The sequence below is a fragment of the Neltuma alba genome, unplaced genomic scaffold (assembly GCF_004799145.2).
Source record: "Neltuma alba isolate B1F8T4 unplaced genomic scaffold, ASM479914v2 tig00012402_pilon, whole genome shotgun sequence".
Classification (NCBI taxonomy): domain Eukaryota; kingdom Viridiplantae; phylum Streptophyta; class Magnoliopsida; order Fabales; family Fabaceae; genus Neltuma; species Neltuma alba.
The window spans coordinates 287,888-307,850 of record NW_021636895.1 but is presented as its reverse complement, the minus strand read 5'-3'; the positions used below and the strand labels follow the sequence as shown (position 1 = coordinate 307,850).

General features: G+C 34.8%; 3 protein-coding genes across 5 annotated transcripts; 2 read left to right on the top strand and 1 right to left on the bottom strand.

The window, feature by feature from the left end:
* Positions 1 to 151: 151 nt before the first annotated feature.
* Positions 152 to 3,405, bottom strand: LOC114726792 (probable polygalacturonase). The gene is made up of 5 exons (XM_028913501.1): positions 3,335 to 3,405; positions 2,862 to 3,200; positions 1,861 to 1,981; positions 1,118 to 1,363; positions 152 to 990 (listed from the first exon to the last, which is right to left on the bottom strand). The coding sequence occupies exons 1-5, from the start codon at positions 3,359 to 3,361 to the stop codon at positions 281 to 283; spliced, it is 1,443 nt and encodes a 480-aa protein (XP_028769334.1). The 5' UTR covers positions 3,362 to 3,405; the 3' UTR covers positions 152 to 280.
* A 6,136-nt stretch (positions 3,406 to 9,541) lies between these two features.
* Positions 9,542 to 10,951, top strand: LOC114726730 (UDP-glycosyltransferase 91C1-like). Its single transcript, XM_028913413.1, has one exon. It carries the CDS (start codon positions 9,542 to 9,544, stop codon positions 10,949 to 10,951), a length of 1,410 nt encoding a protein of 469 aa, XP_028769246.1.
* LOC114726793 (putative UDP-rhamnose:rhamnosyltransferase 1) lies at positions 9,633 to 19,520 on the top strand. 3 transcript variants are annotated; one of them, XM_028913503.1, is made up of 3 exons: positions 9,633 to 9,637; positions 13,822 to 15,049; positions 19,328 to 19,520. In XM_028913503.1, exons 2-3 carry the CDS (start codon positions 13,825 to 13,827, stop codon positions 19,507 to 19,509), a joined length of 1,407 nt encoding a protein of 468 aa, XP_028769336.1. In that variant the 5' UTR covers positions 9,633 to 9,637; positions 13,822 to 13,824; the 3' UTR covers positions 19,510 to 19,520. The 3 variants fall into 3 exon arrangements, with proteins under 3 accessions (XP_028769336.1, XP_028769335.1, XP_028769337.1); XM_028913502.1 differs by lacking the exon at positions 9,633 to 9,637 and having other exon boundaries at positions 13,634 to 15,049; XM_028913504.1 differs by lacking the exons at positions 9,633 to 9,637; positions 13,822 to 15,049 and having other exon boundaries at positions 17,971 to 19,520.
* Positions 19,521 to 19,963: the final 443 nt, after the last annotated feature.

Sequence of the window (19,963 nt, the reverse complement as noted above, 5' to 3'; positions counted from 1 at the left end):
GCTGCTTCTTTTTTTCTTTAAAAAAAATATATGAAAGCGGAACTGCTATATTTTCACTTAAAACCTTGTCAAAAAGTGAAGACAGATTTAAATTGATTTTGGTAACTTTTTTTTTTTAACAATTTGCATTGGTTTTGTTGGATGCAACTGATTTCAAAACCACCAATTTAAGATAACTCGTTGCTTAGCTTGAGCAATATCGTTTTGGTTAATCTGAAAGACTAACCTTACAAACATAACCTACGCGTACTAATGTAAATAGTCCAATTGAACACACCGATCATGCAACTTTCAATCTATAGGTACACTTCTTGAACTCCAGCTCATCAATGGGCGGACTGTCCTTTGGAAAATCACACGCCGTGATCTTCTCCGGGCCCTGATCTCGCAACAAATCACACGGCGGCGGCGTCACACCACTCGTCATGCCTGCGATATCAGTGCACGTCCAATGCTGCTTCTTGGCCTTAACCGCCATCCCAATTGTGACATTGGCAATGCAAATTCCAGTAAAAGGGTCATTGGCAATCCCCTCTAACCTAGCAGCCATGCTGACATTGTCAGCCACCACATCTCTGTAGTTGATGTTCTTAATCTCAGGCAGTGCATGGGGGTCGTAGTTCTTATCAGCATGAGAACCATAATTGCCAGTCATCCAGAAGGCCCACTTCATGGTGTGCATTGTGAACTTCCTGACGTATATGTCCCTCACGAACCCTCCTCTTCCCACGGCAGTTTTGATCCTGACTCCAGATTCTGTGTGGATGGCAGTGATGTCTTCTGCCCGGACGTCTTCAATGCCGCCGGACATTTCGCTTCCGAGAGCAATGGTGGCACTGTAAGGGGAGATGCAGGTGAGCCTTCTGATAATGAGTTGCTTTGTGGGCCTTCCGAACTGTATGCCATATTCATCCCAGCCACTCTTGACGGCCACACAGTCATCTCCAGAAACTATGTAACAGTCTTCAATTCTGGTGTTTGTGCAAGAATCTGATGCGTCGAGGTTTCAAGAGAATGAATGGCAAAATAAATGTCAGCACATAATAACAGTCTTAATAGATTACTTGATCACGAAGGAAAGCTCAAATCTTTATGGATTAATCTGAGGGAGACAAACCTGGGTTGATGCCGTCAGTGTTGGGAGAAGTGACAGGAGCAAGAATGGTGATTCCTTTGACAAGAATGTTGCTGCTATAAACAGGATGAACATTCCAAGAGGGAGAGTTGAGGAGGGTGAGGTTGGAGATTTGGATGTTGTCGGAGAACATGAGCTCGATGAGGTAAGGGCGGGTGTATTTGAGCTTGCTCTTGTGGAATTGCTGCCACCAGAATGCACCCTGACCGTCTATGGTCCCATTGTCCCCTGTCATCCAATCCAATGCCTCATATTTTAATTACACATTCTTACCAATCCAGAAGAAGCAAAAGATAATGTGGGAAAGTGAGAGGAGTGGCCGAGTGGGAGTTGTTGGAATTCGAACTACCACATTTCTGTTGAAAAGGTTTACCAAAACCTCAAACTAATGCGTTGAATAAAACCTTGTCCCTCTTAGTGCTGTGGTTGTCAAAGTTTTGATATTTTTCCCCACATAAAATAGTTCAATGATACAAATGAGGCGTACTCAATATTTAATAATCCTAAGTTGAGCAAGATATATTTTGATTCTAAATGTAAAACTTCAATTAATCATCCGTTGATAACACGTATTAAGAGGGTTTTCATCTACATAAATTTTTATGACTAATTAACTTAATTAATTTCCTTAATATCTACAAATTAATCATCTAGTTAGAGAGCATAGAAAATGAATTTGGGACGGATAAAAGAGGATAGTTAGAGAGGGTGAGGCAGAAGCAAACCAGTGATAATGACGTCGGTGAGGTTGGTGCCGAAGATGAGGCTGCTGAACCTTCCGGCCGCCGCATCTCTTCCACGTCCGTACGATGGCAGCGGCTTTAACGCCGGCCATTCGTTTATGTCCTGATTCATTCATATTCATGCACTTTTAGGAATTTCATTCATAACTCAAGATAAATCTAATTGTATTTGTATTATAACAGCTTCTCTTCCTCATCTTACAAATAAGGAGGGGGGGGGGGGGTCAATTCTTTTGCCTTCATGATATCTGAAACACTGCCTAGCTTATTTATTAACATAACTGATTCTTATAATTCCGGAAAAGAAATCAATGCCCCCCCCCCTTCTTTTTACAAACTCCTTATTTTACCCAAAGTCTAAACTTCCCAAATCAAGAGTCGAAATTCATGATTTTTTTTATTTCTATAAATTATCTAAAAAAAAATTTTTTTTGCCATCAGTATCTAAAACAAATATATACTCGTCTGATCCTTCTTATGAGTTATATTTTTAGAGATATTTAAAAATTTAATGTATTTTTTATTTTACTCTCAATTAATTATATATTTTTCATTTTTTTCCCCTTCTCTTTCTCTTTCATCCTCTCTATAAATAACGAAATATATATAAAAAAATATATTTATTGTTTTTAATCAATTTTAACTTATAATATTTTTTTAAATTTTCGTTTATTTGTGACTTATAAAAAGAATTGCTAATGCTAATAACAAAAGGTTAGGTTGAACAGAATATAAATTCGCACTTCTAACTTTATTTATGGGGTCATCTCCCTATATTAATTATGGGATGTCCCACACGACTTCCAGCCCGTGAATCACTCGAAAGCGTCAATTTTTATGTCCATATATGCGCAATGACAATTCCATCCCTCGTACCCAATATTCTCAACAAGGTAAAAAAAACAGGTTCCTCTCCTCTCCTCTCCTCTTCTGGCCAAAACGAAGTTCAGACTTAAAGAAGCAGAAGGAGAATGGAGGCATACCTGAGAAGCAAGAAGAACAGCTTCTTTGTGAAGATAAAGCGTGAAGTGACTGATGAGGCTGAAGCTTCCGGTGAGCCATTTCCCCGGCGGAACGTACAGCTGAGCCCCTCCTTCCGATGAGTACTTGCTCAGTGCGCTTATCGCACTCTGAAACGCCTTCGTGTTCGACGTCTTCCCGTCTCCCACCCCTCCGTACTCGCTCAACGATGCACTGTGCGCTCTGCAATTGATCGCTGCGTACTCAAACGACGTCGTCACGTCCCTCACGTTCCTGCTCTCCCCCCTCTCTGAAATCGCCACCCCCACCATTATGAGAGCCACTACTATTTTCCCAATCACCTGCAAAAACAGAGCATTTATACCGTAACAAGAAAAAGAAGCGGAAAAAACAGAGCATTTATGGCCGGAGACTATTCTTTCGTAATTTTCACAAAAATATACGGCTGAAATACAGAGAAATGGGGTTTGATTACCTCCATGATCCTGAGAGAAAAAGGCATCTGAGTTTAGTTCTGGTTTGCCTGTGCGTGAGAGAGAGAGGAGAGAAGTGGGGTATTATTTATAGGAAAAAGAGGGGTTGTTTTATTTGCGGTTAACAAAGTTAAAAAAGCTTTTCCCCATAATGTAAGGTCTAATTGCAAATGATTACGTCAATATTAAAATTTAGTTGCCACTTAGAATCATTTTCCTTCTGTGTCCATCGTCATGGATACAATCCCATTTCCCTGTCTGTTTTTTTTTTTTTTTTTAAATTTTTAGTTATTTTCAGAGATAAATAGCCTATTATGGACAAGAAATTGGCTAGGCTGTTCTGTTTCAACCAGCTCCGTTTTGCATTGTCCGAAGAAAATAGAAATCTTTACGCCTTTTGGTTACTCTGTTGCTAGTATAAGAAGAGCAAGCCACATGGATTAGTTAAATTGATTGTGTTTCTAATTGTAATTCTCCATAATTTAACTTGTCTTGTCGTTTCATGAACTTCTCCTTAACCGTGTATTTAAAATAGAAAACAAAACTTGAAGCATGAAAATATACTGGTCCTTCTAGTTCTACTTGTATAACAAAGCACCCTTCGTAAACTGTAAGTCTGTGTCAGTCATGTTTAAAAATAAGTAATTGATATGATTATAAGAGGTATTGTCATATTAATATAGGAAAGAGAAATATAATCATTATAGTAGAGTAGTACAAGTATTAATATTAGTTTGTGTGTGGGAGTTTTTTTCTCCAAATCCATGAGTGATACTCCCTCCGTTCCTTATTATAAGAGACATTTGATGTTTATGGCATGTTCCTATATATAAGAGACACTTACAAGTTGTCTCTACTTTTTTGTGTTGATTTACTAATTTACCCATATTTATTATCTCCAACTCACACTCTCTCTCCCTCCCACTTCTCTTTCTTTTAATAATTTAATTGTTCTCTCTCATGCTCTCTCTCCTTATTAATGACAGCATTTTTAGAAAAAAATTATACATTTTACACATTAATTGTTCTTAACTAATTTTAACTGTTTTTTTATCAACGTACTTCGGTTATTTGTCTCTTATAATAAGGAACGGAGGGAGTACTTGCTAATTAATTTTCTCTTCCTTTTGCTTTGGACAAAATCACACAGCGTTCAAATCTTCTCTATGAGACGCCAAGTTATCTGCAAAATTCAATTCGTCATTAATTGTAATTGATCAGACATTTTGTTTCTCAGTATCTTAATTATTCCCAAATTAAAGCAAGTATTGCTTGTGTATCATATGAACCATAAATTATACACATATTCGCTGTCTTACTATTAAAGACCACAAGAGATAACTAACATGTTTTCATTAAAAATTTATAATAGAAATATGAAAGAGTGCGAATAAGTTTAATACGAAGTCTTTGATTGGACCAGGGTAGGTGGATGATGGACCTAAAATTAGATCGGCGGGTTAGTTAATTGTGGTTTGGAGTTTCAAATTATCGTGTCATTAATTTCCTCGTTCTATTTTCTTTAAAATATCACGGGAAAGTCCAAAGCAGCACACTTACAGTGAAACTGAAAGGAAAAAAGTTACAAAACTGAAATTTGTGTTTATAAAAGCTGTTTTAAATACTACACATGGTTCTTAATATAAAGACCAGATCACTCATTTAAAAAGAATGAAAAATTAATTAAATTGATTATTTGTTGTGCTGTCTTTTTTAAACTACCCTGTATAATTATGTGTATCGACACTACCTCTTACTGAAAATACTTTATAATTAATAGGAATATTTTAAAAAAATTTATAAATTTATAGGACAGATTAGATTGAAGTATTATATTTAAAATAAAATTTAACTCCTAATTAATTCTCATGATAAGTGCAAGAGGCGGTATGTAACAAGCAATATATAAGAAAGTAATGCCCATGATTGACTTTATGGACAACGGTGTCTTAATAATATAAAAAAAAAAATTGCCATCAAATTGCCATCAAAAGTTAACTGGTTTGATGCGAGAAAATCATTTTCTCAACATTAGTTTTTTTGGTTAATATAGCGAATTCTGAGTGTGCTGTCCTGCTCTGTTTTTTAAAAAAAAATGTTTTGAAGTCTTCGTAAGATCCACAATAAAGAGATGTGAGATTATTAAATAAGGATTACTCCCTCCGTTTGCTTTCTCAATCTTCAGTATAAAAAGGAGAGAAGAGATGGCATTTAGCAAAGAAAGGACAGAAGAAGAAAGGATGGAATGGGAGGGAGGTGATAAGGAGTGAGAAGAAGGCTCCGTTTTACTTTGGGAGGGCAGTGGTGGAATGAACACAGGCCCTGCGGGACCCACAGTTTTGGCTTTAAGCGTGATTGGACCGCTGGATTTATCATGGGAATGGGGATTGCAAGGTCGTCCGTGACCGAGGGAGCGCGTGCGCGCACTCTCTCTCTCTCTCGCTTTCACGCCCCTTCCCACCACCACACCCATTGCCGACCCACTTCCTTCTTCACGGGCTGTCATGCTCCCTCCGCCCTCCCTCTTTTTATATCCTTATCTTCTTCCTTCTCTTACAAACATTCTCTCACGCCATGGATAATATTTTTTATGACCATTTGAAATATTTCAAATTAACAGAGAGACTCCCTGATTATAAGTTCAACTGCACAAAGATGATGTTAAAACTAATTACCTTTAAGATGTCAATCTGCTTCAAAAAAATTTTGTTTGGGAATGTTGGGCACCCAAATATTGTTTGAGATGTAAATATATCATAAAAATTTAAAACTGTAATAATACTTCCCCTTACCAATAACAAACTAATGTTAACCATCAACATTTTTAACACTCTTCTGGTCCTTAATATAACACCTATTTAACTAATTTGATCAGATTAAGCAAGTTAAGTAAGTTAGTTAATTATAAGAAAAGTGACACATTTTTCCTAAAACACTATAATCATCTTTCTTAATACCTCCTCTTCCTCTTCTACTTGATTATGGTTGAGGGAGTATCTATAGAGGTAATTTAGAGAAAATTGATAAATATGAGAAATGGTTTTTATATTTAAGATCAAAACTAACTCAAGAATTAGATCCTATATTAAGGACTGAAGGAGTAGTATTTAGAGCAATATTGTTATAGTTTTAAGCTTTCATGGCATATTTGCACCTTCTAAATATTCAGTACAATGTATTGCAAGAATTCAAAGCTTTGATTCTGATATGAAGAACCATCAACATAGAATGTAAAATGTATTCACCACTGATATGACTGTTTTGCGAGAGTATCCATTGTTTTTTTGGGGGGGGGGGGGACTCAACAGTTTGTGTTTGTTTTTTTTCCCCCCAAAAAAATATTTTTCCATCTAAAAGTTCAAACTAGTGGCATATAACATCAGCAATTTAGGTTGAATTTCACCATACACATCTTGGCAGGACGTCAAATTTTTAATTAGCTATAATATTTAATTAGGAATGTGGGGTGGATCTTAAAATAAGATGCATGCTCACGGATTTTGTACCCCATATTAATAATGGGAATGGCATTTCATTCAAGTGGATAAATTTGTCTGACTATTAGCCAATTAAGGACATAATTTATTCAAAGAAAAAAATTAAGTCGATAAATTATAATAAAATACTCTGTTGACCCTATTTATAAAGTAGAAGAAAAAATACTACTTTTCTAGTTCTACAAGTTAAATCATTAATTTTTTCTATATAAATATATAATTTTATCTATCATTTATTATTACATAGACTTTGTTCTAAGTGATACTCTATATTATATATTAAAAAGAAGCAAAATTAAAAAAATTATTAAATTTTAAGATAAAATTAATGACGTTTGAGGTTTTTTTTTAATGACAAACCTATAATAACTAAAAGGAAATAAACATATAATAATAATAATAATTTGAAGGTTGTAACTTGTAAGTCACGAGAGCACTCAGAATTTCTAGAAAGGTAAAAGTTTAATTAAATGGGCATTAATAAGTGGAGGTGTTTGCGGATGTGATTCCAAGCCACAGAAACTTTTCTGTGCCGAAACTCGAAACACCATCACGAGCCCACTTCTCTGTTTGCTTCCGACAAAAGATAACATTATTCTTTGTCTTTTCTTTTTGAAAAATACTCCACATCATCCATATGAGTTAATTTAATTATTACTTTTTTAATGTAAAAATTAGTTGATTAATTTGAGTACATTAAAAAAATTTATTAAGTTAATTATTTATAATGAATAGTTATTATTTCTTTCAAAATACTCTTGTTAATTATGTATATTAGTTAGAATTACTATTTGATAAAACGGTTAACATATACAACTATTATAAGAACTACTTTAAAAAATAAATAAATATAAAAGATAAAATATATCAGGATTTTATATTTATGACTAAATTAAATATCAAACTAGTTTTTATAATATAGAATGGAAGTAGTATTTATTAATTTGTTATTTTTTTCCGGAATAATCTTTCTAATCATATGCATTATAACTACTATTTAGTATAAATTTTCTTATCATGGACCATCAATAAAAATATTTTAAAAAAGTATGTTTAAAAGATAAAATTAATTAGCATCTTATATTTTCCTATTCATGATCAAAAATTTAGAGAATAAAAAATTTGGTCATTGAAGAAATGGATCTTAACGTTATGATTAGTTGTAAGTGGCGAGGTGGTGGGGCTGGGGAAAAAGCGGCTGGCCTCCAATGGCATGTTAGCTTCGGTTCATTAATTAATGCGGCTTCTGTTAACACCAATCAATCATCGCTGATCTTGTTAGGTTTCGTAGGATTCTAGGGTTTGGATTTCTGCCTTATCCCGTTCACCCCTGCTTCGTTCAATCAACTTGTCATGTCCATCTTTAAAATGAAACATCAACTCATAAAAGGAATCATGCTATTTTTGATGAGTTGAAGATATACGGTACAGCCATATGCCTTGTAACTGAATTATTATTATTATTCATTGAAATCCATACAATTGGTATTGGAGCAAGCAGTCCTCAGTTGCAACTGGTTGAAATTTAATTTTTATTATAAAGACCTCTTAAATATTTCATAGAACAACATATTTGGTTAGAATTATAAAATTTTTCACTGAGTATTCTTAATTAATTATAATTTTTTTAACTAATTAACTAAACCCCATCAATTAATGGCTTTTTATCGGGTGACTTTGAGATTTTTGCTATAAATAACTAATTTTAACTGAGCAGAGAAAATATTAGAAGATGCAGTCATGACTACGTATGCCGAAAAAGGGGGGAACTATACCCGAGAAGGCATTATAAATATTATGGAATAACCTAAATATTTTATACAAACATAGGTCAAATGATTATTAATTCGGAATGAGACCATGTCAAGAAGGTAACCTACCCTTGAAATCCTAGCTGACTAACATGATCGTGTCTGGATCTTTCAACAAACACAAAACCAAACATTACATTAGCCTTTGTCTGTCTAGCAAGCTCCAAATATTAGCTTTCCCTCTTCATCAATAATAATTGCTTATTGTTGTGATGAGATATAAACCATATGTCTAATTTGAACTGTCCAAATTTAAATCTTTAAATTTATAATTTTAAATAATATATTCATTTTTTCTATGAAATGAAAGTTCAAATTTTTTTTTCTAAATTGTGAATCCGTTAAGAGAAAAAATTATTAAAAACAAAAAAAAAAGAATTTGAATGAGTTTGTTGATCCATTTGTGTTTTTTTCATGTTCATATTCAAGAAAACTCTACTTTGACAGATTGAGAAACCTTTTTTTTTATTGAAGAGAATTTTGTTCAAGACACTATCGAGTACTCAATGTGAGCATATCTCCTACAAAAAAATTTAAATTTTAATTCAACATGTTGTAAGAGACTAGTCTTTTATGCTGGACTCAAGTTGAGAAGTAAGCAATTTATGCAGCAATGTGTTTTAAAAGAATTATATCCCTTGGGCCTCATGCCGTCAACCCCATTCGACCAGATCTCACTCATTAAGCCCAAAATATGCAGATATTGCACAACAATGACGGCCCACATAGGGGCAGCTCCTTGTGCTTGTGTGGGTTGTTCGCACCAGCCACAAAAAGGTGATAAGAAGAGCAACCAACCTGTATCTGCAACGTAAACGTCCCTGTACCACCAAACAGTCTACAACTTTTTAGTTATATAGAAGAAGCCAGGTTGAAGCGAAACAGATGAAGAAGAAAAAGAATGGCAAAGGAACTTCACATAGTAATGCTCCCATGGTCTGCCTTTGGTCACTTGTTACCATTCTTTCAACTGTCCGTCGCCTTAGCCAAATTTGGAGTTCGAGTCTCTTTTGTGTCGACCCCGAAGAATATCGAGAGACTTCCAAATGTGCCTTCAAGTTTAGCTTCTCTAATAGCCTTAGTGAAGCTGCCACTGCCAAAACTGCCAAACGGAGACCTCCCAGATGGTGCAGAAGCTACAGTGGACGTTCCATTTGAGAAAGTTCCGCAGCTTAAAATGGCTTATGATCTCTTGCAACGCCCGTTTCAAAAATTTGTGGCAGATCAATCTCCGGATTGGATACTTATTGATTTCATGGCTCACTGGGTGCTTGGCTTTGCTCAGGAATCACAAATTCCAGTCATGTACTTCAGTATATTTTCTTCCGCCACGAATGTGTTTCTTGGTCCTCCAGAATATCTCACTGGAGAAGGTCGAACGAGTGTGAGGCCGTCCATGGAATCTCTGATGTCACCCCCACCTTGGGTCAATTTTACTTCTCCACTCGCACTAAAGAAGCACGAGGCCATTCCCCTTTTCAATAATTTTTTTGTTTCAAATGGAACTGCAGTCTCTGATGCAGAACGCCATGCAAAGATACTGCAGAATTGCCAAGCTATGTCGGTGAGGACATGCAGGGAGCTCGAAGGCCCTTACTTGGATCTGCTTATAGAACTTGTTGGGAAGCCAGTAATACCAACAGGTTCGCTCCCTGCAGAGAAGCATGAAAGAGCAGAACTCAGTGGTCAATCACCGAAGCATATTTTTGAGTGGCTGGATGAACAAAAGCCCAAATCAGTCGTGTTTGTTGGATTTGGCAGTGAGTGCAAGCTGAGCAAGGAACAGATTCAAGAGATAGCTTATGGGTTAGAGCTTTCTGATGTGCCATTCCTATGGGCTCTAAGAAGACCTGAATGGGCTGATGATGAAGCAGAGGTTTTACCTGTTGGGTTTGGTTCAAGAACAAGAGGAAGAGGGTTAGTGAACATGGGTTGGGCACCCCAAATGGAAATTCTGAGCCATGAATCGATTGGGGGTTCATTGTTTCACACCGGATGGGGCTCTGTGAATGAGAACTTGGGATTTGGACACAGCCTTGTGGCGCTACCTATGATAATTGAACAGGGTTTGAATGCAAGATTACTGGTAGACAGGGGTTTGGCGGTAGAAGTAGACAGAGCAGAAGATGGATCGTTTAGCAGGGATGATATAGCCAAGGCTTTGAGAATGGCTATGGTTTCAGAAGAAGGAGAGCCACTGAGGCTTCGTGCAAGGCAGATTGCTGCTGTTTTTGGAGATATCAAGTTTCAACAAGAACATTACATTGGCCAACTTGTTGAGTTTATGAAATCGTATAATAAATCTAAGTAATTATTCTCTACAAGACCAAACTCATCTGAAACTATAAAAAGACCGGATGCGTATCTGCCGTTCCTATTGTTTTTCATATTTGGATCTGGAATTTCTTGTTATGAGGATTCTGAATCAGCATCTCAAAATGGAAGAATGTATTGCGTCTCGTCATCTTGGGCTGGATTGTTCTGCAATGATTGATTCTATTATGATATGCTTCATGTAGTGTCTCCTTTCTTTCTTTTTTTTCCTGACACAAGTATCTTCTTACTAGCCGGTGAGTGGTCATCTTGACGCAGACTCAACAGTAAGAATTAAATGGACCATCTTTTGGGCCGCAGAAAGCCTCAGGCCTCTGTAAATTAAGCAAAATTGCAAAACCTTTTTCCTTTTAAATATAATCCTAAAATAAAAATAAAAACAAGTTGAGATTTTTTTATAAATTCTAATTATTTTTTTTTTACCCTTCTCGATTTCGAGGCAACGCACATCGAAGGGTGAATCGAACTCACATAAGAGTGTTTTTTATTAGCATTTTAAAAATGATTTTAACATATATAATAAAAATATATAAAAAAAGTTGTCTCGAGTTATGTAAAAAAAAAATTTTAGATTTACTTTTGGTATCCAAATTCTTCCATATCTAAACAAACAAATTGAAAAAAAAAATCGTGAGCAACAGATTAAGGGAGGCAAGAAATTAAATAAACTGTACAATTCACTTGTAGCGGTACTGTTTTTGTTTTGTGTTGATCATGTTGTGTTTCGGGGTGATATCGTCATTAGAAGGGAATCTGCACAGAAAATCTTGAACCAACCTGATTTATGTCTCTATCATTCCATAAACATCAAATTTAACTTGTCTCTCTTAATCCATGCTTTTTATTTACTGTGTCTGTGTGTGTGTTTTTTGTCTGTGACATTTGAAATATGTTTCTATAATTAAATAAAATGATTTCACCAGGGTCCTTGTATTAGAAATTGGTTTGGACCAAAATTCTCCCTCTCTTTTCGCGTTTTTTTTTCAATCGAAAGAAGTGGTTACAAAAATTAAGAATCCATTTAAAATAGCTTATAAATAGCTTTTTAATCATGTTTAGATAATACTATGAAAGGATTCTTGTCTCAACTTATATAAAATATATGTACAAGTGATGCCAAATAAGCACTAAAGAGATATTTGAATAGAAATTGAAAGGGTTGAATAGAAACCAAACCATAACTTTAAAATAATTTTATGATACGTGAAATAAATATATAAAAAACTTTATCTCAGTTTATAAAAAAAATTAAAAATATTTTTGTCTGAGGATGGGCTCAAGCAAAAAACTGGCGCCTTTAAAGATTTGGAGCCCTGACAAAATTAATCATACTTTGATTGGTAGTTTGACATTTTGACTAATACTGCCTCTACTCTTTAATATAAAAACTAATTGATTAATTTAAGTAGATTACATAAATTAATTATGTTAGTTATTTGTAATAAATATTTATTATCTTTTTTAAAATATCTTTGCTAATCAAATATATTAGCTAAAACTACCATGATTATAAGGACTACTTTGAGAAAAAAATAATAAATATAAGAAATAAAGTGAATTAGAAACTCATATCTATAATTAAAATAAAAGTCAAATAAACTTTTATATTAAGGATGGGAGGTGGCGGTAATTTTTAAAAAAAAAAATTTTGGGTCCCGTGGAAGTGACTTTTTGTGGGTAAGATTTTTTTCATTATACATTCCAATGTTGTAAAATGTACTTCATTTTATTTCACCTACAAGTCCAGCTCCTATTGTTATTTTTGAAATGCCTCTAAAAAACTACTAATAACACTCGTAATCTTCTTCTATTTGTGGCATAGAAAGAGAGTTTTTTTTTCATAATATAATATAAGTCATTTGAAATTTATTGTATAAATTTAAAATTTAATATCTAATTTATATTGATCTGTATACTTTTTTTTTGACTTCTCATTAAAGCATATATGCTGAATAATTGGCCAAATATATATATGCTTCTTTGTTATTATTTATAAGTCATTTCAACATTTTTTTATATAGACCAAGAAAAATGTTAAACTTTATTAAATCTCATTTAAAATCTAACAAGTTTTCAACTTTATTCCTATTTAATATACATCATAACTCATGTAACAAAGTCAGCACAATAATAAATGAAGAGTAAAATTGTACATTCATATAAAAAATTTCTTTCAAACCCTATAAATAAGATAAAAAAATATTCTCTCTTTACTCAATAAATAGGATTAGAGGAGTATATTGAATAAGAGAAAAGTTAAAAAGTTATTAAATTGTAAAATAAAGTTAATAAAAATTAGGATTGTCTTTTAATTTCGATAAATGGCAGCGTCTTATGAATAACATTGGAGGAGAAAGTTTATGTGCCAACTTATGCTAAATGACAAAAGTAATAAACGAATATTTAATACCACTTCTGATCTTTAATATAAGACCTAATTGACTAAGTTGAAGAAGTTAAGAAAATTAGTTAAATTAGTTATTTTTAATAAATAGGTATTGTCTTTTTTAAGATACCCTTACTAATTATATGTATTAATTAAAATTACCATTTGATGGAACCTTTAACATGTACAACTACTATAAGAACTATTTTGAAAAAATATATAAATATGAAAAACAAATAAATTAGGTTTTTATATTTAGGATTAAATTAAATATTAAGGAGAAATATCTACCAGTTCCAAGACATAAATGATTATCTACTAGTCAATTAATCAATAATCAATGCTCCTTACTGACTTCCACTGAACAGTTATTGGCCAAAAAAATTTAAAAAAAACAGGAAGAAGACGAAGTAGATTTATAAATCAAATAGCATGAGGTTGCAGCAAAACACATGAGGAAGAAAATGGCGAAGGAACTTCATGTGGTGATGCTTCCATGGTCTGCCTTTGGCCATATGATGCCATTCCTTCAACTTTCCATCGCCTTAGCCAAATTTGGAGTTCGAGTCTCTTTTGTGTCAACCCCAAAAAATATTGAAAGACTTCCCCAAGTCCCTTCCACTTTAGCCTCTCTCATAAACCTAGTGGGCTTGCCATTATCAGAACTGCCGAATGGCGACCTACCCGATGGTGCAGAAGCTACGGTGGACCTCCCATTTGATAAGATCCCACAGTTGAAAATGGCTTACGATCTCTTGCAAGACTCGTTTCAAAAATTTTTAGCAGATCAATCTCCAGATTGGATAATCATTGATTTCATGTCTCACTGGGTGATTGACATTGGCCAAGAACTAAATATTCCTGTAATGCACTTCAGTGCATTTTCTGCTGCTACAGGTGCATTTGCTGGTCCTCCAGAATATCTGACTGGGGAAGCCAGAATGAAGGTCAGGCCATCCATGGAATCTCTGATGTCACCCCCACCTTGGGTCAAATTTCCTTCATCAGTTGTAGAAAAGAAGCACGAGGCCTTCTATATGTTCAATTTCTTCTTTGGATCAAATGGCACCCAGTTCTCTGACGTAGAACGGCTCGCACAAATCATGAAGAATAGCCAAGCAATTTTGATAAGGACGTGTAGTGAGTTCGAAGGCCCTTACTTCGATCTGCTTAACGAACTTCACGAGAAGCCAGTATTAGCAACAGGTTTTCTCCCACCAGATGTGCCAGAAAGAACAAAATTTGATGATCAGCCATGGAAAGATATTTTCAAGTGGCTGGATGAACAAAAGCCAAAGTCAGTTGTGTTTATTGGGTTCGGCAGTGAATGCAAGCTCAACAGGGAACAAGTTCACGAGATAGCTCACGGGTTAGAGCTCTCAGATCTGCCATTTATCTGGGTTCTGAGAAAACCAGAATGGGCTAAGGACGAAACAGAAGTTCTACCTCCTGGGTTTGGTTCAAGAACCAGAGGAAGAGGGGTGGTGAGCTTAGGTTGGGCGCCCCAGATGGAAATCCTGAGCCACGAATCAATTGGGGGTTCATTGTTTCACGCAGGATGGGGCTCTATGATTGAGATTTTAGGGTTTGGGCATAGCCTTGTGCTTCTTCCGATGATAGCCGATCAAGGTTTAAACGCAAGATTACTGGTAGAGAAAGGCTTGGGTGTGGAGATAGAGAGAGCAGACGATGGATCTTTTAAATTAGCCATGGTTTTGGAAGAAGGAGAGCCGTTGAGGCTTCGTGCAAGGCAGGCTGCTACAATTATCAGAGACATGGAGCTGCAACATCAACACTACATTGGCCAACTTGTTCACTTCATGAAATCACATCAAACCAAGTAAACCATCGTTTGCAACAATAAGAGTGCCAGGTAAGAAGTGTTTGTTAGATTATTTTCAGATTCCATGCACTTGTCTTCGAGTCTTTTTACCGCTCTTAAGAATAAATTGGGTAGGAAACTGTATCAATCCAGTGGGCTTTATGCTTTTGATTGAGATATCAGTACTGTGTTTCTTGCTTTGTGCATTATTGCTGTTAAAAGAATGGTTGATAACAAAAAAGCTGTTTAGTATAGCTTTAAAAATTATTTATAAACACATTTTAAATAAGTTAAAATAAAATTTTTTTCACATATATATTGTATATTCTGTTTTAAAAAAAACTTAAAAACTAGTCGAAACGAATCCCAAGTTGTCGAACTTATCCAAAATTTAATGCTTCTCTTGCTCGATCTCCATTCATTTCACCCGCAAATTTCAGGCTTTAAGGGTGTGTTTGGATGAAACCAAACCGTGGTTTAGAAAAGTGATTCTGGAGAATAGATTCTGGAAAGAATAGATTTTATGAAAAAGTGATTTTCAGAAGTGAGAATGTTTGGATAGTTGTTATTAGAAGCACTTTTTATATATACAAATTACTAAAAAAAAGACATAAGTTAATATGATAATTACAGGAAAAATAGATTTTATGATATATTTTAATTTGAAGGAATAAAATTGTTAATAATATATTTTTTATTAACATAATTAATAATACATAAGATAATATAATTAATAATTAATTAATATGTATATATATTTATAAAATATAAGATTAAATATGTTTATAAAAAAAATAACAAGATACATATCCTATAAGCTCTCACACTCTCTCTTTTTTTCTCCAAAAACAAAAAAATTTTATTTTTTCCAAAACCATAGTTTTAGTTTTTGGGTGGGTGTTTGGATGATTTATTCTCCAAACCATGGTTTGGGGTGTCATCCAAACACAGCCTAAATGCCCTGTCAGGACTCAGCACCAGGCCCCACAAAAGAACGCGCGTGGCCTAGCAGCGCAATTTGACCAAAGTAATAAAGGATCATGTCCCACTCAATTAATCAATCAATATGTATCCCTAATTTATTTGCCAATTTAGAGGTGTTCGGATAGAAACCAAACCATGGTTTTAATAGTGTTTTTACGGTTTACGAAGTAAATATGTGGAGAAATTTATCTTGTTTTACGGAAAAGTGCTTCTGAAACCATGATTTTGAGGTTACCAAATACTCCCTTACTTAACAAGAATCTAAGGAATTACCCCTCCCTACTCAGGTGGTCAAAACGGGGAAGAAGAAAAAAACAAGATGAATTACCTCCTCACTGTCAATTTATCCGCCGCCCTGATCTTTGTTATAAACCATTTAAATTAGATATTATCATTATATCAATTCCCCAGCCTTTTACAGTAAATATGGGATTTCGAACACTGATATCGATAATACGTTGAGTTGTGAAGGGGGCCTTTTGAGCTCAAATAATACTCCCTCCACTTCTCTATATAAACTCTAAATAATTAAATCATGTTTGTCAAACTAACACTTAAAATTAATTAAAAATAATAAATGGGTTAGAAATATTTTTTTTAAATTTATCCTTATTTATTAAGAGAGTGAATAAGAGAGACAGTAAATAAAAAAATAATTAAAAAATATATGGGGTAATATTAATGAAAGAGAAATAGTATTAAATATAGTCAACTAAGGATAAAATAAAAAAAAAATTATAAATGTTCAGACAACCCCCTGGCGGACGTAACGGCATTATTAAATGCGATTATATATCTACCCCACTTGAGAGACCCAAACGGTTATCTATCCGTCAATTAATCTATTCACCTAGCTACCACCACAACTGTAATAACCAAACAATTATCAAAACCTGTTGGCAAAAAACCAAAAAAGAAAGAACCAGACCAGTAAATTAAGTAGCAAGAGGTTGTGTGACATAATGCAAAAGAAATAGTGAAAAATGAGTGGGTTATTCCCGTTTGACAATACCTTTTTTTTTTTTAATTCTTTAGTCCCAAAAAAAAATCTGGTTCTATTGTTATTTTTGAAATGCCTCCAACAGACACCCTAACACACATAATCCTGTTGTTGTATTTATAGCTTAACAAGGGTGTTTTTTTGTTTAACATAAGACAAGTCATTTTAATTTATTATATAAATGTAAAGTTTAATTTCTAATTATTGGTCTGCATACTTTTATTTTAAACTGAAAACAGTATATATATTAAATAGGAGTGAAGTTGAAAATCTGCTTTTTAAGATAACATTAACAAAAAGTAATAAAAAGGTAAGAAACATATTTTTATTTTTAAATATATTTTTATAATAAATAAAAAATAGAATAGAATATATGAAAAAATATAATAAGAGAAGGTGTGGCACAGAAAGAATAAATAATTAAAAATAAAATTGTAGGAAAAAAATCTTAAATTTTGAGACAAATTGAAATTTATAAAAGGTTCTACGCTATTAAATGTGTCATTTTACTGCATCTCTCTGTCTTTTTCGTCTATGACATTTAAAATATGTTTTTATAATTAAATGAAATGACTTCACATATGATTGGTATAAATAATGTCACCAAGTTGATGGTAAAAAAAAATAATAATGTCACCAAGTTTTATTAGTATGGGTGAATTATCTTAGGACCCATTATTTAGCGCGTGAGGAAGTAAATTACGCGAGAGGAGAAAGTTGATGACGTACGTTAAACGACAAAAGTATTTAATAGTACCGACACGTTTTGAGACAGAAACGATTATCAACCCGTCAATTACTCAATAATCAATGCTCCTTACTAACGGCCACCGAACAGTTGTTGGCCAAAAGAAATAAGAAGGAGGAGGAGAAGAAGAAGAGCTAGGCTTATAAATCAAATAGTAAGTGGTTGCAGCAAAACACACGAAGAAGAAAATGGCGAAGGATCTTCATGTGGTGATGCTTCCGTGGTCTGCCTTTGGCCACATGATGCCATTCTTTCAGCTTTCCATCGCCTTAGCCAGATTTGGAGTCCGAGTCTCTTTTGTGTCAACCCCAAAAAATATTCAAAGACTTCCCAAAGTCCCTTCCAATTTAGCCTCTCTTATAAACCTGGTGGGCTTGCCATTACCAGAGCTGCCGAACGGAGACCTGCCAAAAGGTGCGGAAGCTTCAATAGACATCCCATTCGAGAAGATCCCACAGTTGAAAATGGCATACGATCTCTTGCAAGACTCGTTTCACAAATTTGTGGCAGATCAATCTCCAGATTGGATAATCATTGAGTTCATGTCTCACTGGGCGATAGACATTGGCCAAGAACTAAATATTCCAGTCATGTATTTGAGTGCGTTTTCTGCTGCTACAACTGCATTTGTTGGTCCTCCGGAATATCTGACTGGGGAAGCCAGAACGAAGGTCAGGCCATCCATGGAATCTCTGATGTCACCCCCGCCTTGGATCAAATTTCCTTCATCAGTGGCAAAAAAGAAGCACGAGGCCTTTCATATGTTCAAATTCTTCTTTGGCTCAAATGGCACCCAGTTCTCTGATGTAGAACGGCTTGCAAAGGTCATGAAGAATAGCAAAGCAATTTTGTTAAGGACATGTAGTGAGTTTGAGGGCCCTTACTTGGATCTGCTTAAAGAACTTCACGGGAAGCCAGTGATGGCAGCGGGTTTTCTCCCACCAGAGATGCCTGAAAGAACAAAACTTGATGATCAGCCATGGAAAGACGTCTTCAAGTGGCTGGATGAACAAAAGCCCAAGTCGGTTGTGTTTATTGGGTTCGGCAGTGAATGCAAGCTCAACAGGGAACAAGTTCACGAGATAGCTCACGGGTTAGAGCTGTCAGATCTGCCATTTATATGGGTTCTGAGAGAACCAGAATGGGCTAAGGACGAAACAGAAGTTCTACCTCCTGGCTTTGGTTCAAGAACAAGAGGAAGAGGGGTGGTGAGCTTAGGTTGGGCGCCCCAGATGGAAATCCTGAGCCATGAATCAATTGGGGGTTCATTGTTTCACGCAGGATGGGGCTCTATGATTGAGATTTTAGGGTTTGGGCATAGCCTTGTGCTTCTTCCGATGATAGCCGATCAAGGTTTAAACGCAAGATTACTGGTAGAGAAAGGCTTGGGTGTGGAGATAGAGAGAGCAGAAGATGGATCTTTTAACAGACAAGACATAGCAAGAGCTTTGAAATTAGCCATGGTTTTGGAAGAAGGAGAGCCGTTGAGGCTGCGTGCAGGGCAGGCTGCTGCAATTATCAGAGACATGGAGCTGCAACATCAACACTACATTGGCCAACTTGTCCATTTCATGGAATCATATCAAACAAAGTAACTATCGTCTGCGAGGTAAGTGGTGCCTGTTTCTGCGCGTACAGATATTCTTTTATTAAAAACATCTTATCTGAGTTACTGTTGGATATAAATATTGGTGCCTCTTCTTAATTCAAACTTTGATTTCTCGTAAAGGATGTCACTTTCTATACACTCGTCTTGGCCCTTTTACCTCTCTAAGAATGAATTGGGTAGGAAACTATACCAGTCAAGTGGACTGTATGATTTTGATTGAGATCTCTATGTATTGTGCCTCTCGCTTTATGCATTATTACCATAAAAGTGTTGTTGACAAAATATTTGGGAGTGTTTGGATAATCCAAAAAATATTTTTGAAAAATACTTTTTCATAAATAAAAAAAAACTACTCTACATCTTTATTTCATATATTTTTAAAACCATAATTTTACTTCAACCCAAATATCTCTTTTATCTATTTGAATGGTTGTACTTAT